This window comes from Abramis brama (genome assembly GCF_963993115.1).
Source record: "Abramis brama genome assembly, chromosome: 8".
Classification (NCBI taxonomy): Eukaryota; Metazoa; Chordata; class Actinopteri; order Cypriniformes; family Leuciscidae; genus Abramis; species Abramis brama.
This window is the reverse complement of record NC_139970.1, coordinates 12246534-12266505: the sequence shown is the minus strand read 5'-3', so window position 1 is coordinate 12266505 and position 19972 is coordinate 12246534. Positions and strand designations below refer to the sequence as shown.

General features: G+C 38.9%; 1 protein-coding gene across 2 annotated transcripts in view; it reads left to right on the top strand.

The window, feature by feature from the left end:
• gad1a (glutamate decarboxylase 1a) overlaps positions 1-19972 on the top strand; it is a 75519-nt gene that overhangs the window by 49143 nt on the left and 6404 nt on the right. For both annotated transcript variants that reach the window (XR_014607562.1, XM_084123058.1), the window contains exons 9-14: positions 15427-15506; positions 15584-15638; positions 16368-16484; positions 16588-16652; positions 18033-18111; positions 18337-18486. Coding sequence is in view for 1 of the 2 variants with exons in the window: in XM_084123058.1 (XP_083979184.1) it covers positions 15427-15506; positions 15584-15638; positions 16368-16484; positions 16588-16652; positions 18033-18111; positions 18337-18486 (546 nt within the window). In the remaining variant the exon portion in view is untranslated. The remainder of the gene's footprint in view (positions 1-15426; positions 15507-15583; positions 15639-16367; positions 16485-16587; positions 16653-18032; positions 18112-18336; positions 18487-19972) is intronic.

Sequence of the window (19972 nt, the reverse complement as noted above, 5' to 3'; positions counted from 1 at the left end):
TATTCCTTGGCTTATGCCGATTTCAACGATATCTCATATGTTATTTATCAACAATGTGACTGGCCGCCATATTGGAGTGAATGTAAAACAGTTTTTTCGCTACTCCTCCTTCAAAATTGGTCTAATTTTGTCCAAACATGTACTCAAATGATCTTCGGACTGAGCCGCATAAAAGTACTGTCCCCGATTTTTTTGCTATACTGGAAAAAAAAAGTTATGATGTCGCAAACTTAATGAGGTCAACCCATAATTGGTTCAGAGGCTGTAACTTGTGAACAGTTTGTCACAAAATCATAAAATTGGTGTCTATCGATTCCTTGCGTCATGTCGAATCTGAGGATATCTATTTTGCCAGCATTGGATGTACCACATCATAAGCTATATTAGCATTAAGTTAGCTTAGCATGCTAATCTCGTTAACATGATTTTGTGTGCTCATTCACACACTGAAGCCTCTCCTCTGCAGCTTTGTAAAACATGTCCTCTGGGTGGCGCAAGTGGTTCAACCATGCGTCATGAATCCCGAACCATTGTGGTCGTGGGTTCGAGACCTGTGTGGGGCGACTTTGAAATTGTGTATAAAATAATAATTTAAATTCCTTCCGGCTCTGCACTGCTGTTGGTGCTTAAATGCTAGCTGTGCTGCTGTAATTGATGTGCTTACTGTGCTTGATGTACATTAAATTTCTGATGTTTTGCTCTTCTGGCTCCGCATTGCGCTACAGCGGCTGTTGCTTGCTCTGCCTTGCAGGGCTTGGCCCCGTATTGCTGCTTGCAGCTATTTAGGGGCCAAGCCCCGAAGGGGCTATGGCACCTATTGTATCTGTTAGTTTTCTTATTAGGGGCCAAGCCCCGAAGGGGCTATGGCACCTATTGTATCTGTTAGTTTTCTTATTAGGGGCCAAGCCCCGAAGGGGCTATGGCACCTATTGTATCTGTTAGTTTTCTTATTATTAGGGGCCAAGCCCCGAAGGGGCTATGGCACCTATTGTATCTGTTAGTTTTCTTATTATTATTAGGGGCCAAGCCCCGAAGGGGCTATGGCACCTATTGTATCTGTTAGTTTTCTTATTATTATTATTATTATTATTCTTCTTCCTCCTCTTGAAGTCTATGGCAGCCCTATGAACCATACATAGGAAAATGATGAAATTTGGCACACTTGTAGTGATGGTAATGAAAAGTAATTGTAGCAATTTTTGAGTCTCTAGGTCCAACTCTATAGCGCCACCAGCAGTTCAAAAATTCAACATTGAAATGGTTATAACTTTTGAACCCTTTGATCTAGAAAAATGAAACTTAGTACACCTGATTCATCTCATCATGCTGATTAGAACCAATATCTTACATTAAGACTCCGCCCATTACAGTAGTGGCCATTTTGAAAAGTACAGTATGCAGTTTTTTTGCTACTCCTCCTTCAAAATTGGTCTAATTTTGTCCAAACATGTACTCAAATGATCTTCGGACTGAGCCGCATAAAAGTACTGTCCCCGATTTTTTTTATTCTTCTCTGATCAAAAGTTATGACGTCGCAAACTTAACGAGGTCGACCCAAAATTGGTTCAGAAGCTATAGCTCGGCCAAACTTTGATCAATCGAAACGAAAATTGGTACACTTCATCGGAAGCATGATCTGAGGTTCCATGCCAAAGTTGGGAACAGCGCCACCTACGGGTCATGAGATATGGAAAATGCATATTTTGGCCAATAACTTATGAACAGTTTGTCAGAAAATTATAAACTTGGTGTCTATCGATTCCTTGGGTCATGACAAATCCGTGGATATCGATTTTGCCATAATGGGATGTACCACGTGTCCGCCATTTTGAATGATGTCATAATTTGCAATATCTTTTAAACTATTTGAAATTTCTTCACCAAATTTGGTATGGATCATCATTAGCATGGCCCGAAGGTACATGAGAAGTTTGATCACAGCGCCACCTAGTGTTCCAGAGATATCATTGTTTTTTGAAAAAACACTTATAACTTTTGCCAACATTGCTTGAAATTTGATTTCTTTATGTCAATATATTCCTTGGCTTATGCCGATTTCAACGATATCTCATATGTTATTTTTCAACAATGTGACTGGCCGCCATATTGGAGCGAATGTAAAACAGTTTTTTCGCTACTCCTCCTTCAAAATTGGTCTAATTTTGTCCAAATATGTACTCAAATGATCTTCGGACTGAGCCGCATAAAAGTACTGTCCCCGATTTTTTTGCTCTACTGGAAAAAAAAAGTTATGATGTCGCAAACTTAACGAGGTCAACCCATAATTGGTTCAGAGGCTGTAACTTGTGAACAGTTTGTCACAAAATCATAAAATTGGTGTCTATCGATTCCTTGCGTCATGTCGAATCTGAGGATATCTATTTTGCCAGCATTGGATGTACCACATCATAAGCTATATTAGCATTAAGTTAGCTTAGCATGCTAATCTCGTTAACATGATTTTGTGTGCTCATTCACACACTGAAGCCTCTCCTCTGCAGCTTTGTAAAACATGTCCTCTGGGTGGCGCAAGTGGTTCAACCATGCGTCATGAATCCCGAACCATTGTGGTCGTGGGTTCGAGACCAGTGTGGGGCGACTTTGAAATTGTGTATAAAATAATAATTTAAATTCCTTCCGGCTCTGCACTGCTGTTGGTGCTTAAATGCTAGCTGTGCTGCTGTAATTGATGTGCTTACTGTGCTTGATGTACATTAAATTTCTGATGTTTTGCTCTTCTGGCTCCGCATTGCGCTACAGCGGCTGTTGCTTGCTCTGCCTTGCAGGGCTTGGCCCCGTATTGCTGCTTGCAGCTATATTAGCAATTGTTATTGTCAGAATAACAATTCTTCTTCTTCCCAGTGGAAGTCTATGGCAGCCCTATGAACCGTACATAGGAAAATGATGAAATTTGGCACTCTTGTAGTGATGGCCATGAATAGTAAATGTAGCAATTTTTGAGTCTTTAGGACCAACTCTATAGCGCCACCAGCAGTTAAAAAATTCAACATTGAAATGGTTATAACTTTTGAACCCTTTGATCTAGAAAAATGAAACTTAGTACACCTGATTCATCTCATCATGCTGATCAGAACCAATATCTTACATTAAGACTCCGCCCATTACAGTAGTGGCCATTTTGAAAAGTACAGTATGCAGTTTTTTTGCTACTCCTCCTTCAAAATTGGTCTAATTTTGTCCAAACATGTGCTCAAATGATCTTCGGACTGAGCCGCATAAAAGTACTGTCCCCGATTTTTTTTATTCTTCTCTGATCAAAAGTTATGACGTCGCAAAGTTAACAAGGTCGACCTAAAATTGGTTCAGCGGCTGTATCTCGGCCAAACTTTGATCAATCGAAACGAAAATTGGTACACTTCATCGGAAGCATGATCTGAGGTTCCATGCCAAAGTTGGGAACAGCGCCACCTACGGGTCATGAGATATGGAAAATGCATATTTTGGCCAATAACTTGTGAACGGTTTGTCAGAAAATTATAAATTTGGTGTCTATCGATTCCTTGGGTCATGATGAATCCGTGGATATTGATTTTGCCATGATGGGATGTACCACGTGTCCGCCATTTTGAATTTTGTCATAATTTGCAATATCTTTTAAACTATTTGAAATTTCTTCACCAAATTTGGTATGGATCGTCATTAGCATGGCCCAAAGGTACCTGAGAAGTTTGATCACAGCTCCACCTAGTGTTCCAGAGATATCATTGTTTTTTGAAAAAACGCTTATAACTTTTGCTAACATTGCTTGAAATTTGATTTCTTTATGTCAATATATTCCTTGGCTTATGCCGATTTCAACGATATCTCATATGTTATTTTTCAACAATGTGACTGGCCGCCATATTGGAGTGAATGTAAAACAGTTTTTTCGCTACTCCTCCTTCAAAATTGGTCTAATTTTGTCCAAACATGTGCTCAAATGATCTTCGGACTGAGCCGCATAAAAGTACTGTCCCCGATTTTTTTGCTATACTGGAAAAAAAAAGTTATGATGTCGCAAACTTAATGAGGTCGACCCATAATTGGTTCAGAGGCTGTAACTTGTGAACAGTTTGTCACAAAATCATAAAATTGGTGTCTATCGATTCATTGCGTCATGTCGAATCCAAGGATATCTATTTTGCCAGGATTGGATGTACCATGTTATAAGCTACATTAGCATTAAGATAGCTTAGCATGCTAATCTGGTTAACTTGCTTTTGTGTGCTCATTCTTACACTGAAGCCTCTCCTCTGAAGGTTGTGATTGTACGTCCTCTGAGTGGTGCAATCTGCTAAACCATGAATCTAAAATCCTGAGCCATTCTGGTCGTGGGTTCGAGTCCCATGTGGGATGACTTTAAAGTTGTCATTTAAATTCCTTCCGGCTCTGCACTGCTGTTGGTGCTTAAATGCTCGCTGTGCTTCATTTACATTTATATTTAATTTCTGCTGTTTTTGTTCTTGCGGCTCTGCACTGCTGTTGGTGCTTAAATGCTTGCTGCGCTGCTGTGCTTGATGTACATTTACATGTATATTCAATTTCTGCTCTTTTTGTTCTTCTGGCTCCGCACTGCTGTTGGTGCTTAAATGCTTGCTGTGTTGCTGTAATTGATGTGCTTACAGAACTTGCTGTGCTTGATGTACATTAAATTTCTGATGTTTTGCTCTTCTGGCTCCGCATTGCGCTACAGCGGCTTTTGCTTGCTGTGCCTTGCAGGGCTTGGCCCCGTATTGCTGCTTGCAGCTATATTTATTATTATTATTCTTCTTCCTCCTCTTGAAGTCTATGGCAGCCCTATGAACCATACATAGGAAAATGATGAAATTTGGCACACTTGTAGTGATGGTAATGAAAAGTAATTGTAGCAATTTTTGAGTCTCTAGGTCCAACTCTATAGCGCCACCAGCAGTTCAAAAATTCAACATTGAAATGGTTATAACTTTTGAACCCTTTGATCTAGAAAAATGAAACTTAGTACACCTGATTCATCTCATCATGCTGATTAGAACCAATATCTTACATTAAGACTCCGCCCATTACAGTAGTGGCCATTTTGAAAAGTACAGTATGCAGTTTTTTTGCTACTCCTCCTTCAAAATTGGTCTAATTTTGTCCAAACATGTACTCAAATGATCTTCGGACTGAGCCGCATAAAAGTACTGTCCCCGATTTTTTTTATTCTTCTCTGATCAAAAGTTATGACGTCGCAAACTTAACGAGGTCGACCCAAAATTGGTTCAGAAGCTATAGCTCGGCCAAACTTTGATCAATCGAAACGAAAATTGGTACACTTCATCGGAAGCATGATCTGAGGTTCCATGCCAAAGTTGGGAACAGCGCCACCTACGGGTCATGAGATATGGAAAATGCATATTTTGGCCAATAACTTATGAACAGTTTGTCAGAAAATTATAAACTTGGTGTCTATCGATTCCTTGGGTCATGACAAATCCGTGGATATCGATTTTGCCATAATGGGATGTACCACGTGTCCGCCATTTTGAATGATGTCATAATTTGCAATATCTTTTAAACTATTTGAAATTTCTTCACCAAATTTGGTATGGATCATCATTAGCATGGCCCGAAGGTACATGAGAAGTTTGATCACAGCGCCACCTAGTGTTCCAGAGATATCATTGTTTTTTGAAAAAACACTTATAACTTTTGCCAACATTGCTTGAAATTTGATTTCTTTATGTCAATATATTCCTTGGCTTATGCCGATTTCAACGATATCTCATATGTTATTTTTCAACAATGTGACTGGCCGCCATATTGGAGCGAATGTAAAACAGTTTTTTCGCTACTCCTCCTTCAAAATTGGTCTAATTTTGTCCAAATATGTACTCAAATGATCTTCGGACTGAGCCGCATAAAAGTACTGTCCCCGATTTTTTTGCTCTACTGGAAAAAAAAAGTTATGATGTCGCAAACTTAATGAGGTCAACCCATAATTGGTTCAGAGGCTGTAACTTGTGAACAGTTTGTCACAAAATCATAAAATTGGTGTCTATCGATTCCTTGCGTCATGTCGAATCTGAGGATATCTATTTTGCCAGCATTGGATGTACCACATCATAAGCTATATTAGCATTAAGTTAGCTTAGCATGCTAATCTCGTTAACATGATTTTGTGTGCTCATTCACACACTGAAGCCTCTCCTCTGCAGCTTTGTAAAACATGTCCTCTGGGTGGCGCAAGTGGTTCAACCATGCGTCATGAATCCCGAACCATTGTGGTCGTGGGTTCGAGACCAGTGTGGGGCGACTTTGAAATTGTGTATAAAATAATAATTTAAATTCCTTCCGGCTCTGCACTGCTGTTGGTGCTTAAATGCTAGCTGTGCTGCTGTAATTGATGTGCTTACTGTGCTTGATGTACATTAAATTTCTGATGTTTTGCTCTTCTGGCTCCGCATTGCGCTACAGCGGCTGTTGCTTGCTCTGCCTTGCAGGGCTTGGCCCCGTATTGCTGCTTGCAGCTATATTTATTATTATTATTATTCTTCTTCCTCCTCTTGAAGTCTATGGCAGCCCTATGAACCATACATAGGAAAATGATGAAATTTGGCACACTTGTAGTGATGGTAATGAAAAGTAATTGTAGCAATTTTTGAGTCTCTAGGTCCAACTCTATAGCGCCACCAGCAGTTCAAAAATTCAACATTGAAATGGTTATAACTTTTGAACCCTTTGATCTAGAAAAATGAAACTTAGTACACCTGATTCATCTCATCATGCTGATTAGAACCAATATCTTACATTAAGACTCCGCCCATTACAGTAGTGGCCATTTTGAAAAGTACAGTATGCAGTTTTTTTGCTACTCCTCCTTCAAAATTGGTCTAATTTTGTCCAAACATGTACTCAAATGATCTTCGGACTGAGCCGCATAAAAGTACTGTCCCCGATTTTTTTTATTCTTCTCTGATCAAAAGTTATGACGTCGCAAACTTAACGAGGTCGACCCAAAATTGGTTCAGAAGCTATAGCTCGGCCAAACTTTGATCAATCGAAACGAAAATTGGTACACTTCATCGGAAGCATGATCTGAGGTTCCATGCCAAAGTTGGGAACAGCGCCACCTACGGGTCATGAGATATGGAAAATGCATATTTTGGCCAATAACTTATGAACAGTTTGTCAGAAAATTATAAACTTGGTGTCTATCGATTCCTTGGGTCATGACAAATCCGTGGATATCGATTTTGCCATGATGGGATGTACCACGTGTCCGCCATTTTGAATGATGTCATAATTTGCAATATCTTTTAAACTATTTGAAATTTCTTCACCAAATTTGGTATGGATCATCATTAGCATGGCCCGAAGGTACCTGAGAAATTTGATCACAGCGCCACCTAGTGTTCCAGAGATATCATTGTTTTTTGAAAAAACGCTTATAACTTTTGCTAACATTGCTTGAAATTTGATTTCTTTATGTCAATATATTCCTTGGCTTATGCCGATTTCAACGATATCTCATATGTTATTTATCAACAATGTGACTGGCCGCCATATTGGAGTGAATGTAAAACAGTTTTTTCGCTACTCCTCCTTCAAAATTGGTCTAATTTTGTCCAAACATGTACTCAAATGATCTTCGGACTGAGCCGCATAAAAGTACTGTCCCCGATTTTTTTGCTATACTGGAAAAAAAAAGTTATGATGTCGCAAACTTAATGAGGTCAACCCATAATTGGTTCAGAGGCTGTAACTTGTGAACAGTTTGTCACAAAATCATAAAATTGGTGTCTATCGATTCCTTGCGTCATGTCGAATCTGAGGATATCTATTTTGCCAGCATTGGATGTACCACATCATAAGCTATATTAGCATTAAGTTAGCTTAGCATGCTAATCTCGTTAACATGATTTTGTGTGCTCATTCACACACTGAAGCCTCTCCTCTGCAGCTTTGTAAAACATGTCCTCTGGGTGGCGCAAGTGGTTCAACCATGCGTCATGAATCCCGAACCATTGTGGTCGTGGGTTCGAGACCAGTGTGGGGCGACTTTGAAATTGTGTATAAAATAATAATTTAAATTCCTTCCGGCTCTGCACTGCTGTTGGTGCTTAAATGCTAGCTGTGCTGCTGTAATTGATGTGCTTACTGTGCTTGATGTACATTAAATTTCTGATGTTTTGCTCTTCTGGCTCCGCATTGCGCTACAGCGGCTGTTGCTTGCTCTGCCTTGCAGGGCTTGGCCCCGTATTGCTGCTTGCAGCTATATTTAGGGGCCAAGCCCCGAAGGGGCTATGGCACCTATTGTATCTGTTAGTTTTCTTATTATTATTATTATTATTATTCTTCTTCCTCCTCTTGAAGTCTATGGCAGCCCTATGAACCATACATAGGAAAATGATGAAATTTGGCACACTTGTAGTGATGGTAATGAAAAGTAATTGTAGCAATTTTTGAGTCTCTAGGTCCAACTCTATAGCGCCACCAGCAGTTCAAAAATTCAACATTGAAATGGTTATAACTTTTGAACCCTTTGATCTAGAAAAATGAAACTTAGTACACCTGATTCATCTCATCATGCTGATTAGAACCAATATCTTACATTAAGACTCCGCCCATTACAGTAGTGGCCATTTTGAAAAGTACAGTATGCAGTTTTTTTGCTACTCCTCCTTCAAAATTGGTCTAATTTTGTCCAAACATGTACTCAAATGATCTTCGGACTGAGCCGCATAAAAGTACTGTCCCCGATTTTTTTTATTCTTCTCTGATCAAAAGTTATGACGTCGCAAACTTAACGAGGTCGACCCAAAATTGGTTCAGAAGCTATAGCTCGGCCAAACTTTGATCAATCGAAACGAAAATTGGTACACTTCATCGGAAGCATGATCTGAGGTTCCATGCCAAAGTTGGGAACAGCGCCACCTACGGGTCATGAGATATGGAAAATGCATATTTTGGCCAATAACTTATGAACAGTTTGTCAGAAAATTATAAACTTGGTGTCTATCGATTCCTTGGGTCATGACAAATCCGTGGATATCGATTTTGCCATAATGGGATGTACCACGTGTCCGCCATTTTGAATGATGTCATAATTTGCAATATCTTTTAAACTATTTGAAATTTCTTCACCAAATTTGGTATGGATCATCATTAGCATGGCCCGAAGGTACATGAGAAGTTTGATCACAGCGCCACCTAGTGTTCCAGAGATATCATTGTTTTTTGAAAAAACACTTATAACTTTTGCCAACATTGCTTGAAATTTGATTTCTTTATGTCAATATATTCCTTGGCTTATGCCGATTTCAACGATATCTCATATGTTATTTTTCAACAATGTGACTGGCCGCCATATTGGAGCGAATGTAAAACAGTTTTTTCGCTACTCCTCCTTCAAAATTGGTCTAATTTTGTCCAAATATGTACTCAAATGATCTTCGGACTGAGCCGCATAAAAGTACTGTCCCCGATTTTTTTGCTCTACTGGAAAAAAAAAGTTATGATGTCGCAAACTTAATGAGGTCAACCCATAATTGGTTCAGAGGCTGTAACTTGTGAACAGTTTGTCACAAAATCATAAAATTGGTGTCTATCGATTCCTTGCGTCATGTCGAATCTGAGGATATCTATTTTGCCAGCATTGGATGTACCACATCATAAGCTATATTAGCATTAAGTTAGCTTAGCATGCTAATCTCGTTAACATGATTTTGTGTGCTCATTCACACACTGAAGCCTCTCCTCTGCAGCTTTGTAAAACATGTCCTCTGGGTGGCGCAAGTGGTTCAACCATGCGTCATGAATCCCGAACCATTGTGGTCGTGGGTTCGAGACCAGTGTGGGGCGACTTTGAAATTGTGTATAAAATAATAATTTAAATTCCTTCCGGCTCTGCACTGCTGTTGGTGCTTAAATGCTAGCTGTGCTGCTGTAATTGATGTGCTTACTGTGCTTGATGTACATTAAATTTCTGATGTTTTGCTCTTCTGGCTCCGCATTGCGCTACAGCGGCTGTTGCTTGCTCTGCCTTGCAGGGCTTGGCCCCGTATTGCTGCTTGCAGCTATTTAGGGGCCAAGCCCCGAAGGGGCTATGGCACCTATTGTATCTGTTAGTTTTCTTATTAGGGGCCAAGCCCCGAAGGGGCTATGGCACCTATTGTATCTGTTAGTTTTCTTATTATTATTAGGGGCCAAGCCCCGAAGGGGCTATGGCACCTATTGTATCTGTTAGTTTTCTTATTATTAGGGGCCAAGCCCCGAAGGGGCTATGGCACCTATTGTATCTGTTAGTTTTCTTATTAGGGGCCAAGCCCCGAAGGGGCTATGGCACCTATTGTATCTGTTAGTTTTCTTATTATTATTATTATTATTATTCTTCTTCCTCCTCTTGAAGTCTATGGCAGCCCTATGAACCATACATAGGAAAATGATGAAATTTGGCACACTTGTAGTGATGGTAATGAAAAGTAATTGTAGCAATTTTTGAGTCTCTAGGTCCAACTCTATAGCGCCACCAGCAGTTCAAAAATTCAACATTGAAATGGTTATAACTTTTGAACCCTTTGATCTAGAAAAATGAAACTTAGTACACCTGATTCATCTCATCATGCTGATTAGAACCAATATCTTACATTAAGACTCCGCCCATTACAGTAGTGGCCATTTTGAAAAGTACAGTATGCAGTTTTTTTGCTACTCCTCCTTCAAAATTGGTCTAATTTTGTCCAAACATGTACTCAAATGATCTTCGGACTGAGCCGCATAAAAGTACTGTCCCCGATTTTTTTTATTCTTCTCTGATCAAAAGTTATGACGTCGCAAACTTAACGAGGTCGACCCAAAATTGGTTCAGAAGCTATAGCTCGGCCAAACTTTGATCAATCGAAACGAAAATTGGTACACTTCATCGGAAGCATGATCTGAGGTTCCATGCCAAAGTTGGGAACAGCGCCACCTACGGGTCATGAGATATGGAAAATGCATATTTTGGCCAATAACTTATGAACAGTTTGTCAGAAAATTATAAACTTGGTGTCTATCGATTCCTTGGGTCATGACAAATCCGTGGATATCGATTTTGCCATGATGGGATGTACCACGTGTCCGCCATTTTGAATGATGTCATAATTTGCAATATCTTTTAAACTATTTGAAATTTCTTCACCAAATTTGGTATGGATCATCATTAGCATGGCCCGAAGGTACCTGAGAAATTTGATCACAGCGCCACCTAGTGTTCCAGAGATATCATTGTTTTTTGAAAAAACGCTTATAACTTTTGCTAACATTGCTTGAAATTTGATTTCTTTATGTCAATATATTCCTTGGCTTATGCCGATTTCAACGATATCTCATATGTTATTTATCAACAATGTGACTGGCCGCCATATTGGAGTGAATGTAAAACAGTTTTTTCGCTACTCCTCCTTCAAAATTGGTCTAATTTTGTCCAAACATGTACTCAAATGATCTTCGGACTGAGCCGCATAAAAGTACTGTCCCCGATTTTTTTGCTATACTGGAAAAAAAAAGTTATGATGTCGCAAACTTAATGAGGTCAACCCATAATTGGTTCAGAGGCTGTAACTTGTGAACAGTTTGTCACAAAATCATAAAATTGGTGTCTATCGATTCCTTGCGTCATGTCGAATCTGAGGATATCTATTTTGCCAGCATTGGATGTACCACATCATAAGCTATATTAGCATTAAGTTAGCTTAGCATGCTAATCTCGTTAACATGATTTTGTGTGCTCATTCACACACTGAAGCCTCTCCTCTGCAGCTTTGTAAAACATGTCCTCTGGGTGGCGCAAGTGGTTCAACCATGCGTCATGAATCCCGAACCATTGTGGTCGTGGGTTCGAGACCAGTGTGGGGCGACTTTGAAATTGTGTATAAAATAATAATTTAAATTCCTTCCGGCTCTGCACTGCTGTTGGTGCTTAAATGCTAGCTGTGCTGCTGTAATTGATGTGCTTACTGTGCTTGATGTACATTAAATTTCTGATGTTTTGCTCTTCTGGCTCCGCATTGCGCTACAGCGGCTGTTGCTTGCTCTGCCTTGCAGGGCTTGGCCCCGTATTGCTGCTTGCAGCTATATTAGCAATTGTTATTGTCAGAATAACAATTCTTCTTCTTCCCAGTGGAAGTCTATGGCAGCCCTATGAACCGTACATAGGAAAATGATGAAATTTGGCACTCTTGTAGTGATGGCCATGAATAGTAAATGTAGCAATTTTTGAGTCTTTAGGACCAACTCTATAGCGCCACCAGCAGTTAAAAAATTCAACATTGAAATGGTTATAACTTTTGAACCCTTTGATCTAGAAAAATGAAACTTAGTACACCTGATTCATCTCATCATGCTGATCAGAACCAATATCTTACATTAAGACTCCGCCCATTACAGTAGTGGCCATTTTGAAAAGTACAGTATGCAGTTTTTTTGCTACTCCTCCTTCAAAATTGGTCTAATTTTGTCCAAACATGTGCTCAAATGATCTTCGGACTGAGCCGCATAAAAGTACTGTCCCCGATTTTTTTTATTCTTCTCTGATCAAAAGTTATGACGTCGCAAAGTTAACAAGGTCGACCTAAAATTGGTTCAGCGGCTGTATCTCGGCCAAACTTTGATCAATCGAAACGAAAATTGGTACACTTCATCGGAAGCATGATCTGAGGTTCCATGCCAAAGTTGGGAACAGCGCCACCTACGGGTCATGAGATATGGAAAATGCATATTTTGGCCAATAACTTGTGAACGGTTTGTCAGAAAATTATAAATTTGGTGTCTATCGATTCCTTGGGTCATGATGAATCTGTGGATATTGATTTTGCCATGATGGGATGTACCACGTGTCCGCCATTTTGAATTTTGTCATAATTTGCAATATCTTTTAAACTATTTGAAATTTCTTCACCAAATTTGGTATGGATCGTCATTAGCATGGCCCAAAGGTACCTGAGAAGTTTGATCACAGCTCCACCTAGTGTTCCAGAGATATCATTGTTTTTTGAAAAAACGCTTATAACTTTTGCTAACATTGCTTGAAATTTGATTTCTTTATGTCAATATATTCCTTGGCTTATGCCGATTTCAACGATATCTCATATGTTATTTTTCAACAATGTGACTGGCCGCCATATTGGAGTGAATGTAAAACAGTTTTTTCGCTACTCCTCCTTCAAAATTGGTCTAATTTTGTCCAAACATGTGCTCAAATGATCTTCGGACTGAGCCGCATAAAAGTACTGTCCCCGATTTTTTTGCTATACTGGAAAAAAAAAGTTATGATGTCGCAAACTTAATGAGGTCGACCCATAATTGGTTCAGAGGCTGTAACTTGTGAACAGTTTGTCACAAAATCATAAAATTGGTGTCTATCGATTCATTGCGTCATGTCGAATCCGAGGATATCTATTTTGCCAGGATTGGATGTACCATGTTATAAGCTACATTAGCATTAAGATAGCTTAGCATGCTAATCTGGTTAACTTGCTTTTGTGTGCTCATTCTTACACTGAAGCCTCTCCTCTGAAGGTTGTGATTGTACGTCCTCTGAGTGGTGCAATCTGCTAAACCATGAATCTAAAATCCTGAGCCATTCTGGTCGTGGGTTCGAGTCCCATGTGGGATGACTTTAAAGTTGTCATTTAAATTCCTTCCGGCTCTGCACTGCTGTTGGTGCTTAAATGCTCGCTGTGCTTCATTTACATTTATATTTAATTTCTGCTGTTTTTGTTCTTGCGGCTCTGCACTGCTGTTGGTGCTTAAATGCTTGCTGCGCTGCTGTGCTTGATGTACATTTACATGTATATTCAATTTCTGCTCTTTTTGTTCTTCTGGCTCCGCACTGCTGTTGGTGCTTAAATGCTTGCTGTGTTGCTGTAATTGATGTGCTTACAGAACTTGCTGTGCTTGATGTACATTAAATTTCTGATGTTTTGCTCTTCTGGCTCCGCATTGCGCTACAGCGGCTTTTGCTTGCTGTGCCTTGCAGGGCTTGGCCCCGTATTGCTGCTTGCAGCTATATTATTGAATATTGTTTTTATAGTATAAAAACACAAACCAAAACATTCTTATCTGTGAAAGGTTAGCCTTGGGGAATTTAAATCTCGGCGGTTTCACAACCAGAAGCTGCGCATTGTTGTGGCATCATTTATTCTTACTGTGAGTGGCGGCACGTCGACGTGTCTGGAGTGGTCGAATGTGGTCTGTAATGGTCCATTACAGATATCAAGATAAATCTTTTCATTTCTACTGGAGCTGCTAATTTGCTCAGCTTCAAATAATTATTAAACAGCAAGGACAAACTATGCAAAAGCGGCCGCATTGGCTCACTCGGTTTCATTCACTCAAGTGAACTTTATTAGTGGACTAATGTAGGGGATAGTGAATGAGGGTATGGGGTGATTTCGGACACAGCCAACGTTTATCAGTCACCGGTCAGTTTATCAGTCACCATGCGGACCAGGAGGAAGCTTTGAGTTCAGGCAGATACAGAAAGTCGACTGAGTTTAGTTCAGTTCATTTCGTGTTTTGTTTAAATTTTAATCGTAATTGGATTTTGCAATATTGTGTTTTTCATATTTGCCTGTTCAGGCTCAAAGGTCGTGTTTTAGTGGCTGTCACTGCAGAAAAAACAAACAAACATTAATCTGCTTTGCGTGGTGTCGAACATGAAAAATGATGCGCAGTCGACTGGTAATCTGTTTTTTTTCATAAATAACTAAATACATAATCTATTTTATATGCTCATCCTGTAAATTCATGATTAAAAATGAAAATGTGAATGAAAACATTAGCGAAAGCTAATAAATGTCTTATTGTAATTAAAATATGAAAATTAAAATGACGGGTAATAATATATTATGATGGAATTTTTACGACCCTCTCCATCAAAATGAAGGACAATGAGAAAATCTGGCAAAACCACTGATTGTAAGTCTTCTGAAACCATAAGCTGGCATTTTGTGAGATCAAAAGACCAAAAGTGTAGCCATCGCTCTCTGTAAAGCTCATTTTCCACAGCTCTCACATCTCACGTCCACACATTAAGATATCAATGACATCAAATGTTCTCGGTTCCTTGACAGATCATCATTGATGTCCAACCTGGTGTGATGTGTCTTGCACCATATTTAAATGTGTGCAAGTGCAAATGAGATGTGAGAGCTATGCTGGATGGTGCTTTTCATGGGTCGTGTTTGTCAGTTTTGAAGCTCGACAGACTCATTTCTATTCACGTTCATTGTATGGAATAGAGGCGCCAGGATATTCTGCAGAAGATCTACTTATGGGTCCCACAGAAGAATGAAAGTCACACAAATTTGGCATGACATGAAGGAGAATGAATTAATTTTCTTTTCTTTCTTTTTTTTTGGTGAAGTATACATTTAATGTACGAAATATCATACACTTACACGTCTGTTACTATATTGTTTCCAGAGTCACTACTCTATAAAGAAGGCCAGTGCAGTGCTGGGTTTTGGCACAGAGAATCTGATCTTGCTGAGAACAGATGAAAGGTAAGTGTGTCTGTGTTGTGTGTTTGTGGATCCTCTCATCAGCGAGAGTCTGTGTTACATTTGTGTCTCTTTGTTAGAGGTAGAGTCATTCCGGCTGATCTGGAGGCCAAAGTCATTGACGCCAAACAGAAGGTGAGTGTCCTGTTCACATGAATAAACTCTTCAAACACACCTCTCTGTCAGCCTCACTAAAGACACTGAGCTCTTTAAGCTACTTGTCGTGTTAAGAGGCGATAATCATTCTTACTTACAAGTGGGTCACTAATGTATAATGTAATGATTCGTGGAATGTTTATTACAAGTTAAGTCCCACTGACAGTGTCTGTGATGTACTGTCATTTCATTATCATGTTTACAGCACTTCTGGAAGCCTATACTTGTGAAAAAGAAGTGTGCTTGATTGTAGTGAATATGCACTTGTAGTTTACTTTAAATCTCAAAAACTGTTCTTGCAGATAATACTAATGAAATAAAAGGCCACTTAAGTGTACTTAAAAAAAGAGTACACTTTCATGACTATGCTTCTTAAAAAGTGCACATAGTTTTTAATTTAATATACTTTTCAAATATTTTTTTTAGTAAATTTTGTCATGCTTTAATTAGAAGAACACTTCTTTTGATCTGTTGAATTGCATACTAAAGCATATGTAAAGTGCTTGATATTAATTTTAACTGTAGTGTGTAATACTTAAGTCCTACTGAAGATGGGTCAAAAAAATTAATTGAAATTGAACTATAACACATTTTCATTTAATTGCAATTAACATGCAATTAGTTCTGAGCACTGCAACTTTGATTTCGATTGTGTATGTGAAGTCGGTTTGTCTGGTGAAATGGCTTTGTTGTGTGTGTGCTGTCCAGGGGTTTGTGCCGATGTTTGTGAACGCCACAGCTGGATCTACAGTGTATGGAGCCTTTGATCCAATCAATGAGATCGCTGACATCTGTGAAAAATACAACTTGTGGCTTCATGTGGATGTACGTTTGTGATTATTTCTTTACTCACTTAAAAAGACATATTATGTTGAAAATTATGTTTTTGGTTTTTTTTGGAACTGATGGTGTGAATGTGTTTTTTAAGGGAGCGTGGGGTGGAGGTTTGCTGATGTCCAGAAAACATAGACACAAGCTTGACGGCATTGAGAGGTATCATACATAAGCACCAGTGGCATTGAGATGATCTCAAAAAAAGTGGAGAAACATGTTATAAACCTTATGAGCTTGCTTCAATAATATTATATTACATTCACTAATATTGTATAGTAGATTTTAAATAATTATGTTTTAATAATCATTTGTGATTCTTTAAAGAAGTACCCTTATTTTGATGTGTTGACTAACATACTGAAGTACATGTAAAGTACTTGATTTTAATTTTAACTGTAGTTTGTTATTCAATATTACATTTAAAGTTAATATATTTTAACCAGATAGCGTTCCGATGTGTCGTCCACGGTACACTGCATATTTTTGCGCGATAACTTTGCGACATACAACAACTCAAAAATGAAAAGCTAAACATGTCACATATCTTTGGAAAGCTGAGACTCTTGTGATTCGAACGATCTTAGCCATTTTAATGTACAATTAACACAGCAGGTCCAATCATAGTCTTTGTCAGATCATCAACAACCAAATAATCTACTACAAATATGAAGGAAGTCACCTATAAAGCCTCCTGTTAGTCCACTGGTCCATAACATCATGTACTAGATTGCAACTTCATCATTACAAATGTTAAATATATTTAAATACATGACATAAAATTATAGTAGAAATGACATTAAAGTATATTTTTGTTTACCATAAAAGCTTGTCAAATGCTAATTGCATTTCATATTTTTTTAAACTTTTACATTTAATTACAATTAACATGCAATTAAGTGTCCAAAAACATTACATTCAGTTTGCACTTAAAGGGATAGTTCAACCAAAAATGAAAATTATGTCATTATTTACTCACCCTCAAGTTGTTCCAAACCTGTATGATTTTCTTTCTTCTCCTGAACATAAAAGAAGATATTTTGAAGAATGTCGGTATAACCAAACAGTTGTGGGGCAACAATGACTTCCATAGTATGGAAGAAAAATACTGGAATGGAAGTCATTGGTGCCCCACAACTGTTTGGTTACAAATATTCTTAAAAATATCTTCTTTTATGTTCCACATAACAAAGAAATTCATACATGTTTGGAACAACTTGAGGGTGAGTAAATGATTTTTGGGTGAACTATTCCTTCAAGTATACTATTACTGTCCACTGCCAATTCAACCAGTTCATGGAGGTTTCTGCTTGGTCCTAGAGTCCTTGGTTTTATGAGCCAGCTACATCCTTGCACTGCAGTCAGACAAAATGTAATTATAATAAAAGGAATTCCTAAAACTGGGAGGGACAGACTTAGACATTTTTAAATGTTATAATGGTTGCTACACCCCTGTGAAGTACATACTCTACTATGTTCTTGCCTCTACAACCAACTAAACTGTGTGCCAGCACAGTGTTCTGATTAGTGTTGTTTCTGCAGAGCTAACTCTGTCACATGGAACCCACACAAGATGATGGGTGTCCCACTACAGTGCTCCGCCATTCTGGTCCGAGAGAAGGTAAGAGAGAATGACAGAAATGGGGGTGGCCAATTGAATGAGTCTAAATAATAATAGAACGGAGTAAAATTCAGTGATAGAATAAAAGAAAACTGACTACAAACAAAATGTTCCGAAGGCAAGAAAGTAAAAGAGCGATAGATGGGACATTTTTACATGTGATTATGTTCATCTCTGCTAAGTGCTCATGCTATCTCACTGTGTTCATGTGTGTGTGTTTAACAGGGTCTACTACAGGGCTGCAACTCCATGTGTGCTGGATATCTCTTTCAGCCGGATAAACAGTATGATGTCACTTATGACACGGGGGACAAGGCCATACAGTGTGGCCGTCATGTAGACATCTTCAAATTCTGGCTCATGTGGAAGTCAAAGGTGTGTGTGCACATTCATGAGATCAGAACCTCAGTGTCTGACAATGTGTTACTCATGAATGAATTAAAGACCCAGTTTGCAGTCAAAGACCCAAGGACCAGATATGGTTAATTAAGTCCTGGAGTCAGAAGTGCAGTCAATTTATCAGTCAGAATTATAATAAATTAAAGAAAAGTTTTACTGAAGATACTTTGCAGTTTCATCAGCAGAAGTCAGCTTCAAGACTTCAAGGAGTTCGTATAGGCCGCCCCTCTTACAGTTACAAAAGTCACAGCAGTTATACCCTTCACCAAGGTCTAAGCTACGTCATTGCTTCAGGTTGAATGATTCTGATTGGCTAAGAAATAGATAAACAGAGATATTTTCAGCACAGTTTCAAAACAAGTCAGTCAATTTCCAATAATGCCACTTGTTCCTTAACCTGTAAACAAGAATACTAACACACACACAGAAACACAGCTTCTTCAAGGTTGGATTTGGTTGGCTCTAACTATAAATAGGAGAGTTTTCTCACAACATCAAGATAACATGTTCTTTCTCTCAAGGAGAGAACACTTTAATCTAAATGGAAAGTAAGGCTTTAACAAAGAAATTATCCCTCAAACTATAGACTTCAATGACCCCTGTGACCATAGTTGTCAGGGTACCCTAGAAAAGCAGATGCATGTATTGTCATGTTGAAGACCTTTCTCAAACACAAAACGAGTCCATATTTCATTTCTGGAATCCTGAAATGCCATTTTTAAGCCATTTCTGGCCTAAATGAGCAAGCACTGTTACTGCATTCCTGGCACGGGCCAGACCCTTCAGTCACCTCTCAGATACTTAATTCAGACATTAGAGAATAAATGAAAAGAACATTTCAGTAATCACACTGGTAACTTCTATAACAAAGTAAAATCTCATAAGCCTAGAGAAGTCATTCAACGCATTTGATATTTAGAAGGAACATTTTGATTAATACCTTGATTATAATCACTCATTACATATACATTGATGCAGCAGTGGATTTCAGAGTCCACCCCTTCAATGAATTGATGAACAAATGAGCTGATGGATGAACGATTGGATGGATTAATGAATGGATCCTGGATGGATGAATGAGTGGATTGATGATGGATTAATGGACGAATGAACGAATGAATGAATGGATGGATGGATGGATGGATGGATGGATGGATAAACAGTTCAATGGTTCAACGGATGATTAATGAACGGTTGGATGGATGGATGGATGGATGGTTCGATGGATGGATGAACGGTTGGATGGATGGATGGATGGATGGAGGGAGGGATGGATGGATGGAGGGAGGGATGGATGGATGAACGGTTGGATGGATGGATGGATGGATGGATGGAGGGAGGGAGGGATGGATGGATGGAGGGATGGATGGATGGATGGATGGATGGATGGATGGAGGGAGGGATGGATGGATGGATGAACGGTTGGATGGATTAATGAATGGATCCTGGATGGATGAATGAG